This window comes from Musa acuminata, chromosome BXJ2-1 (assembly GCF_036884655.1).
Source record: "Musa acuminata AAA Group cultivar baxijiao chromosome BXJ2-1, Cavendish_Baxijiao_AAA, whole genome shotgun sequence".
Taxonomy (NCBI): Eukaryota; Viridiplantae; Streptophyta; class Magnoliopsida; order Zingiberales; family Musaceae; genus Musa; species Musa acuminata.
This window is the reverse complement of record NC_088338.1, coordinates 4,418,330-4,439,359: the sequence shown is the minus strand read 5'-3', so window position 1 is coordinate 4,439,359 and position 21,030 is coordinate 4,418,330. Positions and strand designations below refer to the sequence as shown.

The 21,030-nt window shown below is 45.9% G+C and overlaps 2 protein-coding genes across 2 annotated transcripts; one reads left to right on the top strand and one right to left on the bottom strand.

Annotated features, from left to right (window-relative positions):
* Positions 1–297: 297 nt before the first annotated feature.
* LOC103989263 (classical arabinogalactan protein 9-like) lies at positions 298–1,023 on the bottom strand. The gene has a single exon (XM_009408068.2). It carries the CDS (start codon positions 1,021–1,023, stop codon positions 298–300), a length of 726 nt encoding a protein of 241 aa, XP_009406343.2.
* Positions 1,024–16,182: 15,159 nt separating this feature from the next.
* On the top strand, positions 16,183–17,535 carry LOC103998421 (uncharacterized). Its single transcript, XM_065091422.1, has 2 exons — positions 16,183–16,700; positions 16,773–17,535. Exons 1-2 carry the CDS (start codon positions 16,183–16,185, stop codon positions 17,533–17,535), a joined length of 1,281 nt encoding a protein of 426 aa, XP_064947494.1.
* Positions 17,536–21,030: the final 3,495 nt, after the last annotated feature.

The following is a 21,030-nucleotide window of genomic DNA, read 5'->3' as shown; positions in this document are numbered from 1 at the left end:
GTCAAGATTATGGAAAAGGATCATATAGAAAGCTCACACTTCTAAGATTTGCTTGCTCTTCCATAAGCGAATTCATCATGGCGCGCTGTTCTTCCATACACTGTTTCACATCCACAACCGTAGCCAATCATCATCAAGAAGGCGTCACGAATACCACAGCAAGAGATGATCACATGTTCTTTCTTTCTTCTTTACCTCCTTCTGCCGCCGCTTCGTGCTCTTGAACTGCTTCCACCGAGGCAAGGAGGCCGCGCCGCTCGGCCCGGCGTCGTTGTTCTTGGAGCGATTCCGAGGGACCTAGGGCGGCGCAGCGCTCGGCCCGGCGTCGCCGTCCACATTGTGCGTCCCCTGTCCCGAGGTTGCCAACGCGTCGTCGTGCTCCGAACGATTCCCCGGAACCGAGGTCGCCGCCGCGCTCGGCCCGACGTCGTCGTCCACAGAATGCCACCCTTGACCCGAGGTCACCACCGCGTCGTTGTGCTCAGGACGATTCCCCGGAAGTGAGGGCAGCGCCGCGTTCGACCCGGTGTCGTCTTCCACCGTATGCCTGCCCTGATCCGAGGTCGCCACTGCGCTCGGCCCGGCGTCGTCGTTGTCGCCGCCGACTCTGCTCCCACGAAACGACAACGAAGTAACGGGGCTGGGGGAGCGCGGGCGCCCGCAGCCCTCTCCTCCCTCCTTTTCGGCTATCGGAGGCGGGGGAGGAGGAACATTATAAGGTGGGCTTGGAAGAGGAGGGGGAGGGGGAGGGGGAGGGGGGGGAACAGAAGGTGGACTTGGAAGAGTAGGGGGAGGGGAAGGGACAGAAGGTGGACTTGGAAGAGTAGGAGGAGGGGGAGGGAGAGGACCGGGCGGTTTGTGACGAAGAGTCGGGGGCTTCTTGGTGCCCCAGCTAGGCATGCCGGCGACGAGGGATAAGTTGCTGCGGCGGAATTCGTCCTTGAGGTGGAATTCGTCGAGATCGCACAGAATGCGAGCCACCTCGAGTTCCTTATCAATCGGCGGCTCCTGCACCGGCCACATCTCTCTCTCTCTCTCTTCTTCGTCTGGGCGGCGGAGGCTGGAGGCGATGAGAAGGGGGAACAGAAGGGGGGATTGAGAGGGCAAGGGCGAGATGGATCGACTACACGGGAAAGAGAAGGGAACTGCTAATGTAACGAGATCTTCTTGTTCTATGTCGTTTTTGCCCCGCAGGCGTCCGTCTGGGTTATATGGAGCAAGTCTAGAGGAATCCGATCCGTCCATCGAGACACGTGGTAAACGAGTAATGTGGGTACGAAAGGGTATTATTGGAAGAAGAAAAGGCGTCGAAGGTTCCGAAACCTCTGGAGTTAAATCCCAAGTGAGCCCGGAAAGAAAGGGCGGAGTCCGAGTCGGAATACTACGAGGATTCATCCTACACGTGACCGCAGGTTAGGGATTTCTATATAAGTAGTTCCCTTCTCTTTCCCATGCACAGTCGATCCAGAGCTCGTGCCCTCTCGATTGCCCGCCCCCCCGCCCCCGTTTCTCATTGCCGCCAGAGAGAGAGAACGAGAGATGTGGCCGCTGGGGGAGCCGCCGACCGATAAGGAACTCGAGGTGGCTCGCATTCTGTGCGATCTTGGGGAACTCATCCTCGACGACGAAGTCCGCCGCAGCAACTTATCCCTCGTCGCCGGCACGTCTAGCTGGGGCACTAAGAAGCCCCGCACTCTTCCTCCTACTCTTCCAAGTCTACCTTATAATGTTCCTCACCCTCCGCCTCCGACGGCCGACGAGGGGGGAGGAGACGGCTGCGGGGGCCCTCGCTCCGCCAGCCCCGTGACTCCATTATCGTTTTCTGGGAGCAACGGCGACAAAGACGAAGCCGGGCCGAGCGCGGTGGCGACCGCGGGTCACAGCAGGTATATTGTGGAAAACGACGCCGGGTCGAGCGCGGCACTCCCCTCACTTCCGGGGAATCGTCCTGAGCACAACGACGGCGTGGCGACCTTGCGACAGGAGACGCACACTGTGGACGGCGACGCCGGGTCGAGCGCACCGCCGCCCTCGGTCCCTCGGAACCGTTCCGAGAACAACGACGCCGGGCCGAGAGGCGCGGCTCCCTTGCCTCGGGGGAAGCAGTTCAAGAACCCCAAGCGGTGGTGCAAGGAGGTAAGAAAAAGTAAGGAGGGAAGCAGTTCTTCTTTTTCTCGCCTACCTTCTCTTCCCTTTCCGCGACTAACCTTGATTGAAACTTCCCATCAGCTGGAGAAGGCGGCGGCTGCTCCTGCTCCTGCTCCTGCTCATCACATTAAGCTGGACCTGGAGTTTCGCCTCTGCCAGCCTTCACCACCGGCGCTCGTCCGCCATCCGACGCTCGCCAGCGTCCTACCGCCGGGGGAGACGTCCGAGGCGTTGCGGTGGGGATGGGAGCTGCAATTGCAGATACAAGGCGAGGACAGGAAGGAGGCGTCGAGGTTGGCGAGGAAGCGGAGGATGGAGATACAGAGGGAGAAGAAGATGCAGAAGAAAGCAAAGTGATCCTACTGAAGCGAGGAGTTCGTGGTGATCACTACGTTGCTTCCTCCTCTACATGACGACTCCCTTTCTTTGGTTTCTTGTTGGATTCCGACTATAACGTCGAGACTATACAAATGCGATTGAATTCAAAGAGCAAAATTCTATGCATGAGTTCTTTTATTATGATTATTAGTACAATTTATGATGGCAAATCTGTGCAGGATATATGATCTTGTGTGTTGTGTCTCCCTCCTATGAGAGAATTGGCCGAGGGTGGCTGCAATAGAGGTGAATAGGCTGCTGTTGTGTCCATCAGCCATTACCATAGATTAAGAAGAACCTAATGGTTACCCAAAAGCCACTCTTCAATTCACTCTCAAAGTCTTAAATTTGAGACGAGTTTTTCCTATATTTGGATCTTGATGAATGTTGATCTTTTTGCTGTATTTTTTATATTGTGTGTTTGTTCATCTCCCAAAAATGTGACACAACAAAGTCCCTCGTTGGGATCTCAGTATCAATGATTAGACTTGTAGAATTATGAACTAGACTTATACGAAAAAATCCACTGTTCATATGGGAAATGGCCAATAGAATCAAGACAAGAGACTTCCATTACTAAACACCTCTCATACCTTTAAAGAAAGAATCTTATTTGCACTCGGGAGTTTAAAAACAACATGACTTCATACCAAATTTATGATTCGAGTCATGAAAACAACCACAGTATATCTATCAATCGCAACCTTTTGAACACATGCATCATAAGGTATTATTAATCTTTAACCCATTGAATACACGATGGCGAGAAGAATGACATGTAGGTGTATTCGATACTGTTATTAGAGATCTCATGAGGTGCACACACTTCCAGCCAGGGGAGGTGGAAATCCAACAGTGAAGGGTAGTTACAATCTAATAATGTATGGTCTTTAAAGGATTGCAACGTGTAATCATAAACAAACATTTGGAAGAAAGATATAGACTTCAAGAATTAAAGGCATAAAGAGATTACAATAAGACATCCAATGTAACCATGATGAAGATAAGACTGTATTCACTTTACCGTGGCCGTGAGATTCGGGATTGGAGGTATCAGTTGTAGTAGATCGACAAAGATTTAGTGCAGTTCTGGCCATGGAACTGCAACAGCCTGGAAAGCATGTGAGGACCAAAGAAATTGGTTCAACCAAATATATCAAGAAATTAAGAAATGTGACTTAATGAAGAGATAAAGCCAGCAAGCAATGCACAAGGTTTTCTGCAGAAAAAGGATTTTTTTATGTGATCCAGATTTGTAGTCTTAAATAAAACTCAGATTATGCTTTACTTTGCGGTAGAGCTAGTCAGATAAGAAATTGTTTCTGCCAAATTCAGTGTCTCTAAATCTCGGTAAAATTTTGACATTACTGTTAGAGCTACTTCAAGGAAATTTACCAAATGATAATTTTGACAACCCAACAAAGACAATAAAGCGAAAAAAACAAAAGCGACAAAAACACCAGATTTACTGGTTCAGCCAATTGACCTACATTGTCTTACGAAGATGTTTCTAGGTTATAAAATAATGAATAAGAAAAACTTAAAGCAAACAATTAGATTTTTTTATGGTGCATCTGATTTCAAAGCTCAGACCCTTATTTATAGTTATAATAGGAGATAACAAGCCTGATTTTTCCAATGTGGGACTATGAGACTTGCCAAACTAACAAATCTCCACCTTAGCATGTCCCAACAAAACTTGCTCCACCTTCATAAAAGTCCCAACGGCCAATCACCAACAATGAATACCAACCAAGTCCAAGCATTTCTTGAACTTGTAAACCGAAAGAGGCTTCGTAAACATATCAGCTAGATTGTCCTTCGTATGAATTTTCTGAACAAGGACCTTTCCCTCAGCAATGATATCTCATTTGCATCCAACAATTTTCTTACTCGAAGGCGGCTTCACAAGATTAGAGAGATTCTATTTCTTCATTTATTGCAATCAACCACTTAGTAGAATTATCATAAGAAACTGCATCTGAGTAGGTAGTAGGCTCACTAACTTCACTTATTTCTTTTTCAACAGACAAAGCATATGCAACCAAATTTACATATCTTTGTGGTGGTCGAATATCTCTCCGTGGTCTATCCTTGGCTATGAAATATTGTGCTTCCTCTAGATCATCTTCGTTAGTAGACTCGGGACCATCTACCGGTATTCTTTGAATAGAAGAGTTAGACTGAAAAGAATTAGAACTACCAATCTCAAGCTCCACCTGCTTCTGCACACTATCATTTGTACAACTAGTAGATTCTTCTTTAGAAGATAACATAGACAATTCATCAAAATTAACATATCTACTGATTACAAATTTTGGGGATTTTGGATCAGAACACCATAATCTGTATCCTTTCACCCCAGAAGCATACCCAAGAAAAATACATTTTTTAGCTCGAGGCTCTAATTTTCCATCATTTATATGCATGTATGCTGGACACCCAAAAATTTTTAAATCAGAGTAATCAGCAGGAGTACCTGACCAAACTTCCTCCAGAGTTTTAAAGTTAAGTGTTGCAGAAAAGCGCGGTTGACAACGTAACAGGCCATATTAATCGCCTCTGCCCAAAAGTCCTTTGTCAACCTTGCATTTGAGATCATACATCTTGCTCTCTCCAAGAGTGTTTTGTTCATACGTTTGGCCACACTATTTTGTTGAGGCATCATCCTAACAGTACGATGCCGAATAATTCCTTCATTTTTGTAGAATTCATCAAAGTCACCTTCACAAAATTCCATGTCATTATCTGTTCGAAGCCGCTTAACCTGTTTACCTGTTTGCTTCTCAATGAAAGTCTTCCATTATTTAAAGGTTAGAAAAACATCATTTTTATGCTTCAAAAAATAAACTCAAACTTTCTTGGAATAATCATCGATGAAAGTCAACATATACCTAGCATCACCTTTAGACTGAACATGAGCTGGACCCCAAAAGTCTGAATGAATATAGTCAAGAGTACCTTTTGTTTTGTGAACTACCGGAGAATTGAAACTGACTATTTTTTGCTTTCCAAAAATGCAGTGTTCACAAAAATCTAGTGGCCCAATACTCTGTCCGCAAAGTGGACCCCTTTTGCTTAATATTCTCAAACATTTTTCACTCATATGACCCAAACACATATGCCATAATTTGGTGATGTCAGAATCAGACAATAATGATGACGAGACTGCAACTGAGCCTGTGACAGTAGTTCCCTGCAAAATATACAAGCTACCAGACCTACAAGCTTTCATAACAATAAGGGCATTTCTAGAAACTTTCATAACTCCACATTCAGTTGCGTATTTACACCCAAGGGCTTCTATGGTGCCTAAAGAGATGAGATTCTTTTTTAAATCAGGAACATGTCTAACATTAGTGAGCGTCCTCACAATACCATTATGCATTTTAATTCGGATTGTTCCTCTACCAACAACATTATATGCTACATTATTGCCCATCAAAACAATTCCACCATTATAAGATTCATATGTGGAAAACAAATCTCTATTAGGACACATGTGATAAGAACAACCCGAATCTAAAATTCATTCATTTTTAGACCTCGTCCTGTCATCAGTAGCAAAGAAAATATTTCCATCATTCTCATCAGCTGCTACACTAGCTTCAGCAGACTTAGTAGTTTTCTCAATAATTTTTTTCTTTTGCTTTAATTTATTTTTCAATTTAAAGCAATCAGCCTTAATGTGCCCCATTTTATGACAATATCTGCATTCCAAATTTCTATGTCTGAATTTAGATCTAGATTTAGATCTACTACTGTCAAATTCTCTTTTATCCATTCTACCCTGACAACTAGAGCCTGATTCCCTCTACTTTCCCTAGTGATATCTCTGTCTATCTGCTCCTTAGATTTTAGTACAGATTTAATTTTCTGATACGAAATTATTTCTTTTTCATAAATCATAGTATCACGGAAATGCTTAAAAGATTGGGGAAGAGAACACAAAAGTAATGGGGCCTTATACTCATCATCAATTTTTGCATCTATATTCTCTAAATCCATAACCAACCTTTAGTCATCCGCAAGATCTAAAATGTTCTTAGCTCCCTGTAGTGCTAAATCAACTCCGTCTTGAACCAGAATGACCTTCATCTTAAGTTGCCACATGTCGAAGTTGACATTTCTGTCGAATTTTTTGACAACGATCTTTGTTATTGTCATTATTTCCAAAAGATCCCGAAACCAAGCTCTGATACCAGTTTATTAGAGTTAGTCCCAAGAAATTTACCAAGGGTAATTTTGGCAACTTAATAAAGATAATAAAGCGAAAAAAAATAAAAGAAGCGACAAGAACACCAGATTTACGTGGTTCGACCAATTAACCTGAAGGAGGAGCAAATCACTATTATAAAAGAGGGACTATTACAAATACCTTAGGAAGATGTTCCTAGGCCATAAAACACTCGAATCTATTAAACAAGAAAAATTCAAACTATAAACCCAAACTATTTAACTGAGTGTGGACTTAAACCCAAAGCAAACACTTAGGTTTTTCTTGTGATGTATCTGACTTCAAAGCTCAGACCCTTATTTATAGTTCCAATAGAAGATAACAAGCCTGATTTTCCTGATGTGGGACTATGGGACTTGCCAAACTAACACAACAATGTGGCAACCATGAATATAGGTAGAGTTAGAAAAAAACAGATTTGGGAATTTGATGCTCTCAATTTTCAGCTTATACCTTTGTGTTTTGCATCGGACGTAATTGTGGCAACACAGAAACAGCTTCCAGATAAACGCAAAAGGCCCAAGAAATCCTATCAATAAGATTATGTGTTGTTGAAGGGTGAACCGTCAAGGCCAACATAGCACAAGGCAAAACCTACACAAATAGAAAATATAATTCAATCAAACTATCATCTTATGAAGATGACTGGCCATTGGTGCAACTAAGATATTGTGCATGAAAGATGTTAATTGGTCCCTTGCAAGTGCATATAACGTAAACCTAATAATTGAAGAACAATGAAGAAGCATCGCAGAATTATACTGAATAAACTAAAAAAAAAATCCTGTAAGACATGTTAAGACTACGTTAACTCCAAAGTAATAATTTGATTCAAAAAGGTTACAGAAAAAATTATTTCAAGTATCATTAACTAAAGGCATCTCGCTCTGAAGTCAATCAAATTTTATTATAGGCCATGTCCAAACTAGTACTTTTCTTGTAGGATTGATGTACCCTCCTTGCTTAGTGGCCGCTCCTATTTGTGTGTGGGTTGTCCTAAAATGAGTCTTATTAGGATTTAGTTTGAGGTAAGTGGTCTGCTATGATATAGTCTTTGCTTGGGTCAAATAATGCTTTGAATTAACATGTGGACAATGTGCTGTCATATCACATCTCATTAGACACCTTGTTAATTCGATACATCAATATATCAGTGATGTCTATATGAGTGTCAACTCAATATCAGTGATGTCTATACAGAGTGTCCACTCAATATTAACCTTCGATGTCATCTTAGATGCTCGATCACCTTGACACATAAGTTGGGTTTCCTTGTCTCATTAACACAAATCTACGTGTGTAATCAAAATGCTCAATGGTTTCATAAACATTTCCAAGATCGAGTAATGATCGATGATTTTATGAAATTATTTTCATAGGATAACTCTTCAATTAACCCCAATGATTTTCAAAACTCCTTTTGCATTTCTAAAGCTGCTCTCTCAAACAATGGGAGTATATAAATGCACAAAAGATGAACACGAAACCTGACTGCTTCACCATATAAACAACTACTAACATCCAGAAATCTCACTGGGCCACCCTTGTTGGATGCTACAACAATCCATCATATCTGACATTCTTGCGTATCACTGAGAATACTCCTGCAATGGAATCGTGATATGGTGTATCCATCTTACCACTTTGATCCTATGTTAGATCATGCCAGTAGTGATGAATCTTGTCTCATGTTGTATGGTATTTGCAGATTCTCTCAACACCAATATGCACAATTAGCAACCCTGTTTTCACAACTATTGCTGCCTCCCCTGTAGCTGAACCAAGATGATGGCTGAAGCATGGGAGTGTGGTGTGACATTTCCAAGAGCTTAAAATAAGCTTCTTCTTTTTTTTCGGATCGGATTACTGTTTAATCTCTATGTATATATAGCAGTTCTGACATCTGATTAAAAATCTCGACATGGCATTAGAGTAAGGTGTTGTCCAAGTAAATCTCAACATGGAGTAATTCGATAGCTTTAAGTAATTTCTGGTGATAGTCTTGACTACTTTGGATCAAATTTGTCTTTCAAGAAGCCTCACACCAACAAAAACAAGAACAGTTGTTTGACTGCTTTGGATCAAATTTGTCTTTCAAGAAGCCTCACACCAACAAAAACAAGAACAGTTGTTTGACTGCTTTGGATCAAATTTGTCTTTCAAGAAGCCTCACACCAACAAAAACAAGAACAGTTGTTTGACTACTTTGGTTCAAAGTTTGTCTTCCAAGAAGCCTTATATCAGTAAAAACAAGAACACTTGGTAATGCAGTACGTTTCGTCTCTGACAGTTTAGAAATCCAAGGCGTTGACACCTTTGCTATGTTGAGACAATTGCTGGAAGATTACAACCTATTGGCATGAATCAGTTCTGCTACTTCCTTTGGCTGCATTACTTGAAGTGTTCTTGCTTTCATGCATCTTCTTCTCCCCTGCATCTCATCTATCTCCCTCCTGCGCTTCCTCGCCATTCTTGGCGCCACCTTGCAGTCCCGCGCTTTGCATTTGCTGGCCGGACGCGGTTGTCGAGCCGACGCGGCTGTCGGTGGCTGGCGGAGATGGAGTTCCAGGTGCACGGCGATCAGCAGCCGCCTTTGCCAGCTGAAGGGAGATTTCGGCGAAGGAAGAGAAAAGGTAACCAAGAAGGGAAGAAAGAAGAAGGAAGAATCCACCAACCTCTTCTTGGAACATGGAGTTCCTTTCTCTCAGAATCTCAAGTCGACTTCTGCACGCTTCTAGTTCCTGAGGAGGAACCATTAGCCTCATCAAGAACATGGAAAGGCATCCTATAGAACAAGAAGAAACAACTCACTCGTTCAAGAGTTGCTTGCTCTTCCAAAATCGAATTGATCGTCGCGCGCACTTCTTCCATCGCACTGTTTCAGATGCACAACCATACCAAATCATCATCAAGAAGACGTCATGACGATGAGATGTGTCCTTTTCTCTTACCTCCTTGTGTCGTCCACCCTTCGTCTGATTCGGTGGCAGAGAAGAAGTTGAGTCCGAAGGAAACCAAGAAGAAGATGTATATATACAGCATAATTAAATGGTAATTTTTATGATTTCTTTACTTTACATAAAAGTCTTTTTTGTTTAGATTACCTGTCCTCCAAGTATATTATATTCAAAAATCTAAAAATACTTAGCCCCCATGACTTCAAATTGGGCGTTGAATTTGTTTATGCATGAAAATACTATTTTTATTATTGAATCATTTTTTATTGTCATAATGATGACTAGGAGGTGTTTGGTTATAATTATATCCATATTTATGTTTCCTATATGATGATAAATTAAATAGGAAAAACCCAAAAGTAATCTTAATATCTTTGGTAAATTAATATTCTTTTACTAATAATAACAAATCGTAATATCCCAACAAAGTGGCAAAATTTTAAACTAATAATATTAATTAGAGCAGTAGTTATATGATAATCGATGGACTAAAATTAGGTGTAATATATATATATATATATATATATATATATATATATATATATATATATATATATATATATATATATATATATAGTGTAACTATTATACACTATTCATTTGAAATTACATATCACAAGATTTGATATTATGTATAAATTATGTTAAAAATACCTCCTCAGATGTTTGTAGTAATTAACATGTTGACAATGTGTCATCATATCACATCTTATTAGACACCTTGTTAGTTCAATACATCGATATATCAATATTATCCATATCAATGTCGACTCAATATTAGCCTTCCATGTCATCTTGGATGCTTGGTCACCTTGACACATAAGTTAGGTTCAGAGTCTCATTAACACAAATCTATGTGTAATTGAAATGCTTAGATGGTTCGATAAACCTTTCCAAGATCGAGCAATGATCAATGATTTCATAAAATTATCTTCATGGGATAACTCTCCAAGTAACTTCAATGGTTTTCAGAACTCCATGTGAAAAAGTCTCATGTGCGTTTCTAAGGCTCTCTCGAATAATGGGAGTATATAACACTCTTTTTCTCAAGGATGCCTTCAATGTAGTTTTGTAGGACCCCTATCAAATTCATTTCTCTCCCAGCACCAAACTTGCCACATGTTGTATTGCCTCCTATCAAAACTCAAATTGGCTCCTAACAATTCCAACAATTTCTTTGGATAATTAAGTCTCTCTCTCTCGTGGGATTTACCATAATATTGTATTGCCTAGAACTATTACACTATGACTCACAATATTGTATTGCCTCCTAGCAATATCTCCAAACCACTATAAAAATGTAGGTCACGACGATCGAACCACTATAAAAATTCGGTTTGCCTTCTCTTTTGTGCAATTTATCTTACTGCAAACCTCCTTACCTTCTTATCGTGCTTTTACTACACCTACATCGCATATGCTTTCAAGTTTTCGAAATCATTTTTTATCGTATGGAACGAAGAGATTTTCAGAACGACGTGATTTTTACCGCTGCACTAATTACCCCTCCCCCCCCCCCCCCTCTTAGTGCCAACTCGTTCCTAACAAAAATTAGTATAGCATTGTTTAGATTTTAGGTCTTTTAACTTCAACACAATCTTTGTTATGTATCATTTTCTTTGTGGCAACCGGAACAATAACACTTCAACATATTTTTCAAAGACACCCGCCTTTATAGCCTTATGCCCTATGCCGAGGCCATCAGACTCCAACTACATCGCTACAAGTTGTGTTTATCTCTTATCTTAATCCTTTCATTAATCACCTCACGAATATAAGGTGTATATGCCTAGAAGCCCACTTTGACTTTGGTATCATACAAAATGACTTTGCCCCATTATAATGAGAAAACTAAGGTACAATATGATTCCAATTTTGCCTTTGTAAGTATTTATGTCCTTGATCTCTATCTAAGAAAAAGTTTCATAAAGTCGACTATTTTTATGTGGCTTGGGTTAAACACTAAGTCTAACCAAAGTTCTATATTTCTTGGTCTGTATTGAGATGATGGTGGCCCTTGTGTCCATCACTGCATAGGTTAGTCCTTTGTTGTGTCTAATGTTTTTCTCGTCAGCTCTATGTGTATCTTTATCTTTGGTATTGCCTTCATTTGAGTCCCCACTTAATTTCATAATGCATCACTTCATGTAAGATCTTGTGATGAATATTTGTTGCTTACTCAATTTTGACCTCTTTGGAACTTTAGAAAGATTCCATCTCGAGATATCTTCTTGAAATATGTGGTTTATTACACAAATTCTTCACTAAAAAACTCAAGACTTACCCCTTGGATACTTGTCATGTTAGAGTAGCCTTCCTCTTCAAATTCTTTTCTTGGAAAATTTGGAGATGATCATCTTCTTGTAATACTCTATCTTGCTGAGAACAATATTATACACTATTTCATTATTATAAATGCATTTGCTAGATCATGACTCTTTGATGATATAACTTTTTGTTGTGCTCATAACGCTTAACAACATATACTGAATTCACTACACAATTAGAGTCCCTTGGACATTACCTTTTCTATCATGTCAAAGAGAAAATTTGTATGCTCCATGATATCGAATTTGTCATCTTAGAATGGCGATGAACACTCCTACTATGTATATAAGTTATTGCATAAGTATCAAAGTCTTTTAAGTCAATAATTCCTATCACCAAGCAACCTAATCCTACTTGCACCTAGTCTCATCCTTAGCTCAACACTCTTACTTCCATTAATTTTAGTTTTTATATTTGTATATATTTAGTATATTAGTTTGATGATGATATAGTAAACTTATTTATTTTAAGTTATTTGCCAACTTGAATCAAACCTACTTACCAGTTCAATCCGGACCTAAAGGCACAGGGCGTCCGAAAATCCTACGTTATAGTTCTTCGAGGTGATTGATTGGGCCCCGAGGTGGATGAGGTGGCACCGAGATGGTCTTTCGAGTAGAGTTTAAGCATCTGAGGTGGGCCTGAGAGTGGGCCGAGGAGGATTTTGACTCGTCGATGAGTCCCTACATAAAGGCTAGTGTTGGTTGGGGGTGTTTCTTGGCACAGCCCCTCCGATGCTTATGTTAGTTTTGGGATGATTTTGTAATGTAAGAGGGTTAATTATAAATATATCTGACCCTTGGACTAGCATTGGGGGTTGACTTTTATACCTACTCGATCAAAGGAATCACTTGTAATGGCCATAACACCTTCCCACTGATATTCCATCAATGGAGGCAGTAGGCCTGTAATGACTATAACATCTTCATAAGGGGGGGTGGCATAGATAGACCCGATCGATCACTCATAGATTGTTGCCTATGGACGTCGACCGGGCTAGGGGGGGCAGACAGACCCGATCGATCATCTATAGATTGTTGTCTATGGACGTCGACCGGGCTAGCCCAAATGGCCCTCCGTGGACTTTTGTCCACAGGGTCGACAAATCATATTCCTCCATATCAGTGTTCTAAGAGGGATGATTGAACCCTTGTTTTTTCACGTTAACGTCTCGACGAATCGGAGAGACAAGATTGATTTCCAGAATATTACCTTATCAACTTTCAATGTCCAGAATTGAGTGCATCTATAGAACTATATCGATCAACAACCATTGGCTTACACGAAGCATTTTGGATCAATTATTCCCTGAGAAAGATCAATTTAATCAAGTTGATACTTTATATATCCTGCATAGATTTGCAGTTCTTCGCCAGCATTAAACAAAAAATGAAAGAACTCATGAACAGAGTCTCTCATTCTTTGAATTCAATTGCTTTCGTATAATCTCGCAGTTACAGCCGGAATCCAACAAGAAACCAAAGAAAGGGAGTCATCATGTGGAGGAAGAAGCAACTCGGTAATCTTCAAGACCACTCCGCTTCAGTCGGATCGCCTTGCTCGCTTGTGCATCTTCTTCTCCCTCACTATCTCCATCCTCCGCTTCCTCGCCAACCACGACGCCACCTTGCTGTCCGCGCTTTGCATTTGCATTTGCAGCTCCCATCCCGACTGCCATGCTGCGGTCGTCTCCCCCGGCGGTCGGACGCCATCGAGCGTCGGGTGGCGGACCAACGCCGGTGGTGATGGCTGACGGAGGCGGAGTTCCAGGTCCAGGTTATTGTGATGAGCAGGAGCAGCAGCCGCCGCCTTTTCCGGCTGAAAGTTTCAATGAAGGGTTAGCGGGAATCCTCCTCGGAGAGGGAAGACAAGGCAAACGAGAAAGAGTAAGAGTCCACCCAACCATTTCTTGGAGCACGGAGTTGCTTGCTTTCTGTATCTCGAGTCGTCTTCTGTAAGCTTCTGTTTCCTGAGGAAAGATGGCAGAAGAAAAGAAGAACTGTTAGAGCCTCGTCAAGATTATGGAAAAGGATCATATAGAAAGCTCACTCTTCTAAGATTTGCTTGCTCTTCCATAAGCGAATTCATCATGGCGCGCTGTTCTTCCAGACACTGGGCGGCGGAGGCTGGAGGCGATGAGAAGGGGGAACAGAAGAGGGGATTGAGAGGGCAAGGGCGAGCTGGATCGACTGCATGGGAAAGAGAAGGGAACTGCTAATATAACGAGAATCTTCTTCTTCTATGTCGTTTTTGTCCCGCAGGCGTCCGTCTGGGTTATATGGAGCAAGTCTAGAGGAATCTGATCCGTCCATCAGGACACGTGGCAAACGAGTAATGTGGGTACGAAAGGGTATTATTGGAAGAAGAAAAGGCGTCGAAGGTTCCAAAAGTGTTTTAGTTTCTTTGTCAGTTAACAATTCAATAAAAGTCTCAGTTGTTAACTGACAAAGAAACTAAAACACTTTTATTGAATTGTTAACTGACAAAGAAACTAAAACACTTTTGGAACCTTCGACGCCTTTTCTTCTTCCAATAATACCCTTTCGTACCCACATTACTCGTTTGCCACGTGTCCTGATGGACGGATCAGATTCCTCTAGACTTGCTCCATATAACCCAGACGGACGCCTGCCGGACAAAAACGACATAGAAGAAGAAGATTCTCGTTATATTAGCAGTACTAATAAAGCGACCGGGAGAACTGTAACTCACTGGCGAACTTAACAACGTCTGTCTTGCTTAGCGTAGTAGTAGAGTTGTTTGTTGATTTGACTCTTGACGAAGAATTATGGGAAACGAATTCCCTAACGCATCTTTCTTGCACATAGTATGGAAGTGACTAATACCTTCACATAGTATGGAAGTTGATACTGGTAATAATGGTGACAGGACGTGCGTTGACATCAGCTCCTCCCAGATAATATCTACATCTCGATTTGATCTGACACGCCTGATCAAGGCAGACCATGACGACGACCGAAGTACAGAACATCCTGTGCGAGCTTGGTTCATCACGCAACACCAACTACGGTGTCGGACGCTACCAGAAGTACGACCCTTCCTTGCAAACGGGCAAATCAGGGAGCAGTGAACTTCCCTATAAAAACCCCTGCACTCGAGGAGGAGAGGAAAGAAAAAGAAGGGTGGAGAAACCCCCTTAGACTACCACTGACTTGATCGTTTGAGGGGTCGGGCCGAACTCTCTCGACCCGACCTGTGTGCACGAACGAAGACGAAGCTCCTCCCCCCTGAACGTCGAAGAAGGGAATCCCCGGCCGGAGAAACCCGGCGAGCCCTGACGCGATCCGAGCAGTGCGACCGACTACCTCAGCAACTTCGAGGGACGCTAAACAAGATCCCCGTTCATTCGGACCCGAACCAAGCTGTGTCGGCCCCGAGGCCACGGCTTAAAGTTATTAACCCTAACAGTTTGGCGCTAGAAGGAGGGCCTAAATGTCGAGGGATCGACAGACCGACTCAGACGAACTCGCTGTTGAGGGGTCACACCCGATCGAGGCCCCGGGAGAACACCCTGCATGGCCAACCTCGAGACGAACACCCCGCCACGACATCAGAGCGCTATTGGCGGTTATTCAACGACCCGGGCTTGTCGCCACCCGAGGGTGCCCCTGCCGACCCATCGCCCGTATCGTCCGAGGCCTTTCAGGACCTCGCTCATCAAGTCCGAGCTCTGATGGGTATGGTTCAGACCATTATCCCGCTCGTTTCTCATCCAGCGCACCCGCCTACGATCCAACCACTGCGGCAACAAGAGCTGCCTATTCGGGCTCACACGCCACCTCCGGAGCCCCCTACTTCGCCTCGGGACCGATCGGTCCCACTCGAGGGTCGCGTAATGGCAAACCCGAGTGGCCGACCGGAACCCGAGGCGTTACCGTCGGATTCAACGGACTCCCTGCGAGCCCAGCTACGCTTTGTTAGTCAGCAGCTTGACGAAGTGCAGAAGGAGGTTCGCAGGTCGAAGGGAGAGCTCGGGATGGATGCACACCAGGGGTCTTCGTTCAGCCCGAGATACAAGAGCAAACAGTCCCCCCGAGCTTCCGACTCCCCTCTTTGGACGCGTATGATGGCGCCACCGACCCGGCGGATCACGTGGCCGCTTTTCGCGCCCAAATGGCGTTGTATGGAACCTCCGACGCTTTAATGTGCAGGGTGTTTCCCACTACCCTGAGGGGGTCAGCCCGCACATGGTATAGCGGCCTGAAGACCGGGACTATCGCCTCCTTCGACCAGCTCGTCAAAGACTTCGAGCTTAACTTCCTGGCCTACGCTCGACCAAAGTCGTCCGTTGCACTCCTCCTCGGACTCAACCAAAGGGAGGATGAGCCCCTCTCCCATTTTGTGAATCGCTTTACAACACAAATTCGGGGGTTGTCGGACGCTCACCCCTCTCTGTTAATGCAGGCGTTTATGATAGGCCTGCGGCCTTCCAAATTCTTCTGGTCCCTTATGAAGCGACCCCCCACCGTAGTACCCGAGATGCTTCAACGGGCGAACCAATACATTGCGGCAGAGGCCTGGATGACCAGGAAGCAGGAGGGTCATAAGCGGGTCAGGCCGGAGCCGACCCGAAGAGAACCACCTACCACGCCGAGAAGTAGGTTGGACCGGCATGACCCGCCGGCGTTAAGGTCCCCGTTGCCCTCCTTGGGCACCTCCCGAACGGAAGTATTTCTCTAAATAAGGGAAAAGGGGTTGCTCAGGACCCCCAACCCAATGAAGAGCCCGCGGGCGCTCGCAGACCAGACGAGGTATTGTTGTTTCCACCGGCAAACTAGGTATGACATTGAGGAGTGCCGCGAGCTGAAGCGGCAGATCGAGGGGCTCGTCCGTAGAGAGCACCTCGGTCGGTACCTCCGACAAAGTAAGGAGCTGTTGCCCCGCCCGGAGGGTCCCGTTGAGCGCCAGATCAACGTGATCATGGGCGGCCCAGCGTCCGGAGGGAATAGTATGTCCGGAAGAAAGGCATACGCCCGCTCCGCCGAGGCCGATGCCCCCGGATACGGCCCCGAGCCCAAAGTCACGTTCCCTCACAATGGTGCTGAGCGGTCGGAGCACGATGATACTCTGGTCATAACAGCCAGGATCGCCAACGCCCAGGTTAGGAGGATCATGATCGACATGGGGAGCTCAGCCGACGTGCTCTATTTTGATGCCTTTCATAAGCTCGGGTTAGTTAGAGAAGCCTTGGAGCCGATGTGCTCGGCGCTCACCGGCTTCACCGGTGACTCGATCTCGCCGTTGGGGGCGATCACCTTGCCCCTAACCCTCGGATCCCCGCCGAGGTCGAAGATAGTCATAACGACCTTCCTGGTGGTAGACCTCCCTACTGTTTACAATGCGATCCTCGGCCGCCCGACCCTCAACAAAATCAGAGTCGTTGTCTCCACTTACCACCGGATGGTAAAGTTCCCGACCCGCGCTGGGGTCGGGGAAGTCCCCGCGACTCCAGGTGGTGCTACTTGACGACGATTTCATTGCATAAAAGGGCGAGGGCTGAACAACCCCTGGGAGACCCTAGCGTGACAAAGAAGCCGACCCAACATCTCGAGCCGATGGAGCCCACTTGCGATTCACCACTACTGGAGGGTCGGCCAGATCGGACGGTCAAAATCAGATCGGAACTCCTCGATCGAGAGCGGAAACAGCTCGTCGGCTTCCTACATGAGAACGCCGACGTCTTCGCTTAGTCGCCATCCGACATGACGGGCGTCGACCCAAAGGTTGCCCAACACCACCTAAACATTTCGCCCGAGGCTCGCCCGGTGAAGCAGAAGCCTCGACAACAAGCTCCTGACCGACAGCTTGCTATCCGTGAAGAGGTAGAGTGACTTCTGGCAGTAGGCTTCATAGAAGAAGTCAAGTATCCGCGATGGCTATCCAATGTAGTCCTTGTGAAATAATCCAATGAGAGTTGGAGGATGTGTGTTGACTACACCAGTCTGAATCATGTGTGTCCGAAAGACTGCTACCCCCTCCCGAGGATCGATCAGTTGGTCGATGCAACCGCCGGACATGCTCGCCTCTCATTTATGGATGCCTTTTCCGGTTACAACTAGATCAGAATGGCGCCCGAGGACCAAAAGCACACGGCCTTCCTCACCATCCAGGGGGTATATTTTTACAGGGTCATGTCGTTCGGGCTGAAGAATGCTGGAGCAACGTATCAGAGGACCGTGAACAAAATCTTCGACTGACAGATCGAGCGAAATATGGAGGTCTACGTCGATGATATGATCGTTAAAAGCCGTACGGCAGCAACCCACCTGACCGACTTAGCCGAAACGTTTGCCACGTTGCGAAGATACAACCTGCGCCTCAACCCGGCAAAATGTGCTTTTGGCGTCGGCTCGGGAAGATTCCTCGGATTCATTGTACACGAGAGGGGAATAGACGTCAACCCAGAAAAGGTCTAGGTGATTATCAATATGCAAACCCCTCAGACAATCAAGGACTTACAACGACTAAACGGGAGGCTCGCCGCCCTATCTCGGTTTCTTTCCCGATCAGGAGATCGTTGCCTCCCCTTCTTCCGGGCCCTAAAGAACCCAAAGAACTTCCAATGGACGGTGGAGTGCGAGGAAGCATTCGAACAAGTAAAACAACGCCTTGCCAGCCTCCCCCGCCTTGCCTCAGTTTCCTCTGGGGAGAAGCTCAACATTTACCTGGCCGCCTCCTGTCACGTGATTAGCTCCATCCTAACCAAAGAAGCCTCCGGCGAACAGCTACCGGTCTACTACATCAGCCATGTCCTAAACGGACCCGAGGAGCGGTACTCGCCAATTGAAAGATTGGCTTTGGCGCTCGTGTTGACAGCTCGAAAGCTGCGCCCCTACTTCCAAGCTCATCCGGTTGAGGTAATCACCGACCAACCACTCCGGCAGGTTTTATCTAAGTTCGATGTTGCAGGATGTCTCCTCAAGTGGCCGGTAGAGCTCGACGAGTTCGACATACAATACGTGCCGAGGACTGCCATCAAAGCCCAGTCGGTGGCCGACTTCATCTCGGAACTAACTCAGATCGAGAACGAGGGTGCTGAGCAGTTCGGAGAAGGATGGATCCTGCATGTGGACGGATAAGCTAGCTCGAAGGGCGTGGGCGTTGGGATGGTGTTAGTAGCCCCCAACGGATCACGCGCGCCGCCCATCGGAGCCCAAAGCCCCAGTCCCTCACGCAACAAACGTAAAAGAAATGCCCCTTCCATCCCTTGTTATTGGAAGGGGCCCCGCTAACCCGGAAGCCCGACCAGGCAGAAGGATAGTAACCCCCCAACCCCTTAGAAAGATGAAAACAGGACAAGAAAAGAGATCGGGTCGGGGTAATATGGGCGTAATGACAGTCCCCTAGGAATGCCACCAGATAGCGCCAGGAGTTCGGCGCCATCTGCGACGGAGAAATACGCCACCATGAAATACAGGAGATGATGACTGGGTGCAGAGGGAAGCGCAAACCCGCCTCAAGGGCATCCATGGTCAGGGCGAAACCCTTCGGGATCGGATCGTATGCCCGTTGCCCTGGCTCCGGGGCGATAAGGACGAATTCCTCCGGGATGCTATAGCGCTTCCGGAGGTTGCCTAGCGACGACTCACTCACCGTGGAGTCAAGGTCGTGCGGCCACATTAAGGCTTCAAGGGCCCGAGCCGCCTTCTCGTCGGATGACGAGTGGGGGCTCGATGGCAACGCCTTTCCTCCGACGTTACCGGAAGTGGAAGGTAAAGAAGGTGAGGACGAGGAAGAAGGGGAGGCCATCCTTACTGACCTTCGAAAGGGATGAAAGGACGGCTGACTCGAATGAAGCGTGAAGTCCCGGAGAAGCGATTGGACAAATGCCGTAAGGAGGCGCGCTGGGAACCAACTCCATGCTATTTATAGGGAAGATCCCACCAACATCAACCCTTGCCTCCTGCAGCATGTTGCGTGGGGCAGGCCGAATGTCACTCATCATAAATATGGCCTGACGTGGCAGCCGATGGGCGGGCAAGACGAATACCAATGCGCTGTCTTCTCGGTTCCGATCCCCGAGAGACGGCGCTTCCGCGAAAAGTAATCACCCTCTGTGCTCCCGCGCAAACGAGATTGACTCGGCTACCCACGATTCGCAGATCGCTGCATAACATATTACTTCTCTAAGCAGCTCCTCGGCCTCGCGTCGCCCGAGACCACCTCTGCGCGGCCATGCCCGCCTGAGTCGTGCTCCTCGGCCTCGTGTCGCCCGAGACCACCTCTGCGCGGCCATGACCGCCCGAGTCGTGCTCCTCGGCCTCGCGTCGCCCGAGACCGCCTCTGCGCAGCCATGACTGCCCGAGTCGTGCTCCTCGGTTCATCACGCAACACCAACTGCGGTGTCGGATGCTATCAGAAGTACGACCCTTCCTTGCAAACGGGCAAATCATGGAGCAGTGAACTTCCCTATAAAAACCCTTGCACTCGAGGAGGAGAGGAAAGAAAAAGAAGGGTGGAGAAACCCCCTTAGACTACCACTGACTTGATCGTCTGAGGGGTCGGGCCGAACTCTCCCAACCCGACTTGTGTGCACGAACGAAGACGGAGCTCCTCCCCCCTGAACGCCGAAGAAGGGAATCCCCGGCCGGAGAAACCTGGCGAGCCCCGACGTGATCCGAGCAGTGCGACCGACTATCTCAGCAACTTCGAAGGACGCTGAACAAGATCCCCGTTCATTCGGATCCGAACCAAGCCATGTCGGCCCCGAGACCACGACTTAAAGTTGTTAACCCCAACAGAAGTGACTAATATTACCTGGATTTCTATATGATACTAGAACTTACCTTGATTTCTATATGATACGAGATTGATTTCTATATGAGTTAAATCCCAAGTGAGCCCGGAAAGAAAGGGCGGAGTCCGAGTCGGACTACTACGAGGATTCATCCTACACATGGCCGCGGGGTAGGGATTTCTATATAAGTAGTTCCCTTCTCTTTCCCATGCAGAGTCAATCCA

Bases quoted from the DNA above. Each gene is read 5' to 3' on its own strand.
- LOC103998421 (XM_065091422.1), top strand. From the start codon at position 16,183: ATGGCGTTGTATGGAACCTCCGACGCTTTAATGTGCAGGGTGTTTCCC. The intron at 16,701-16,772 runs GTCCCCGTTGCC...GGGGTTGCTCAG, and splicing joins CATGACCCGCCGGCGTTAAG to GACCCCCAACCCAATGAAGA.
- LOC103989263 (XM_009408068.2), bottom strand. From the start codon at position 1,023: ATGTGGCCGGTGCAGGAGCCGCCGATTGATAAGGAACTCGAGGTGGCT.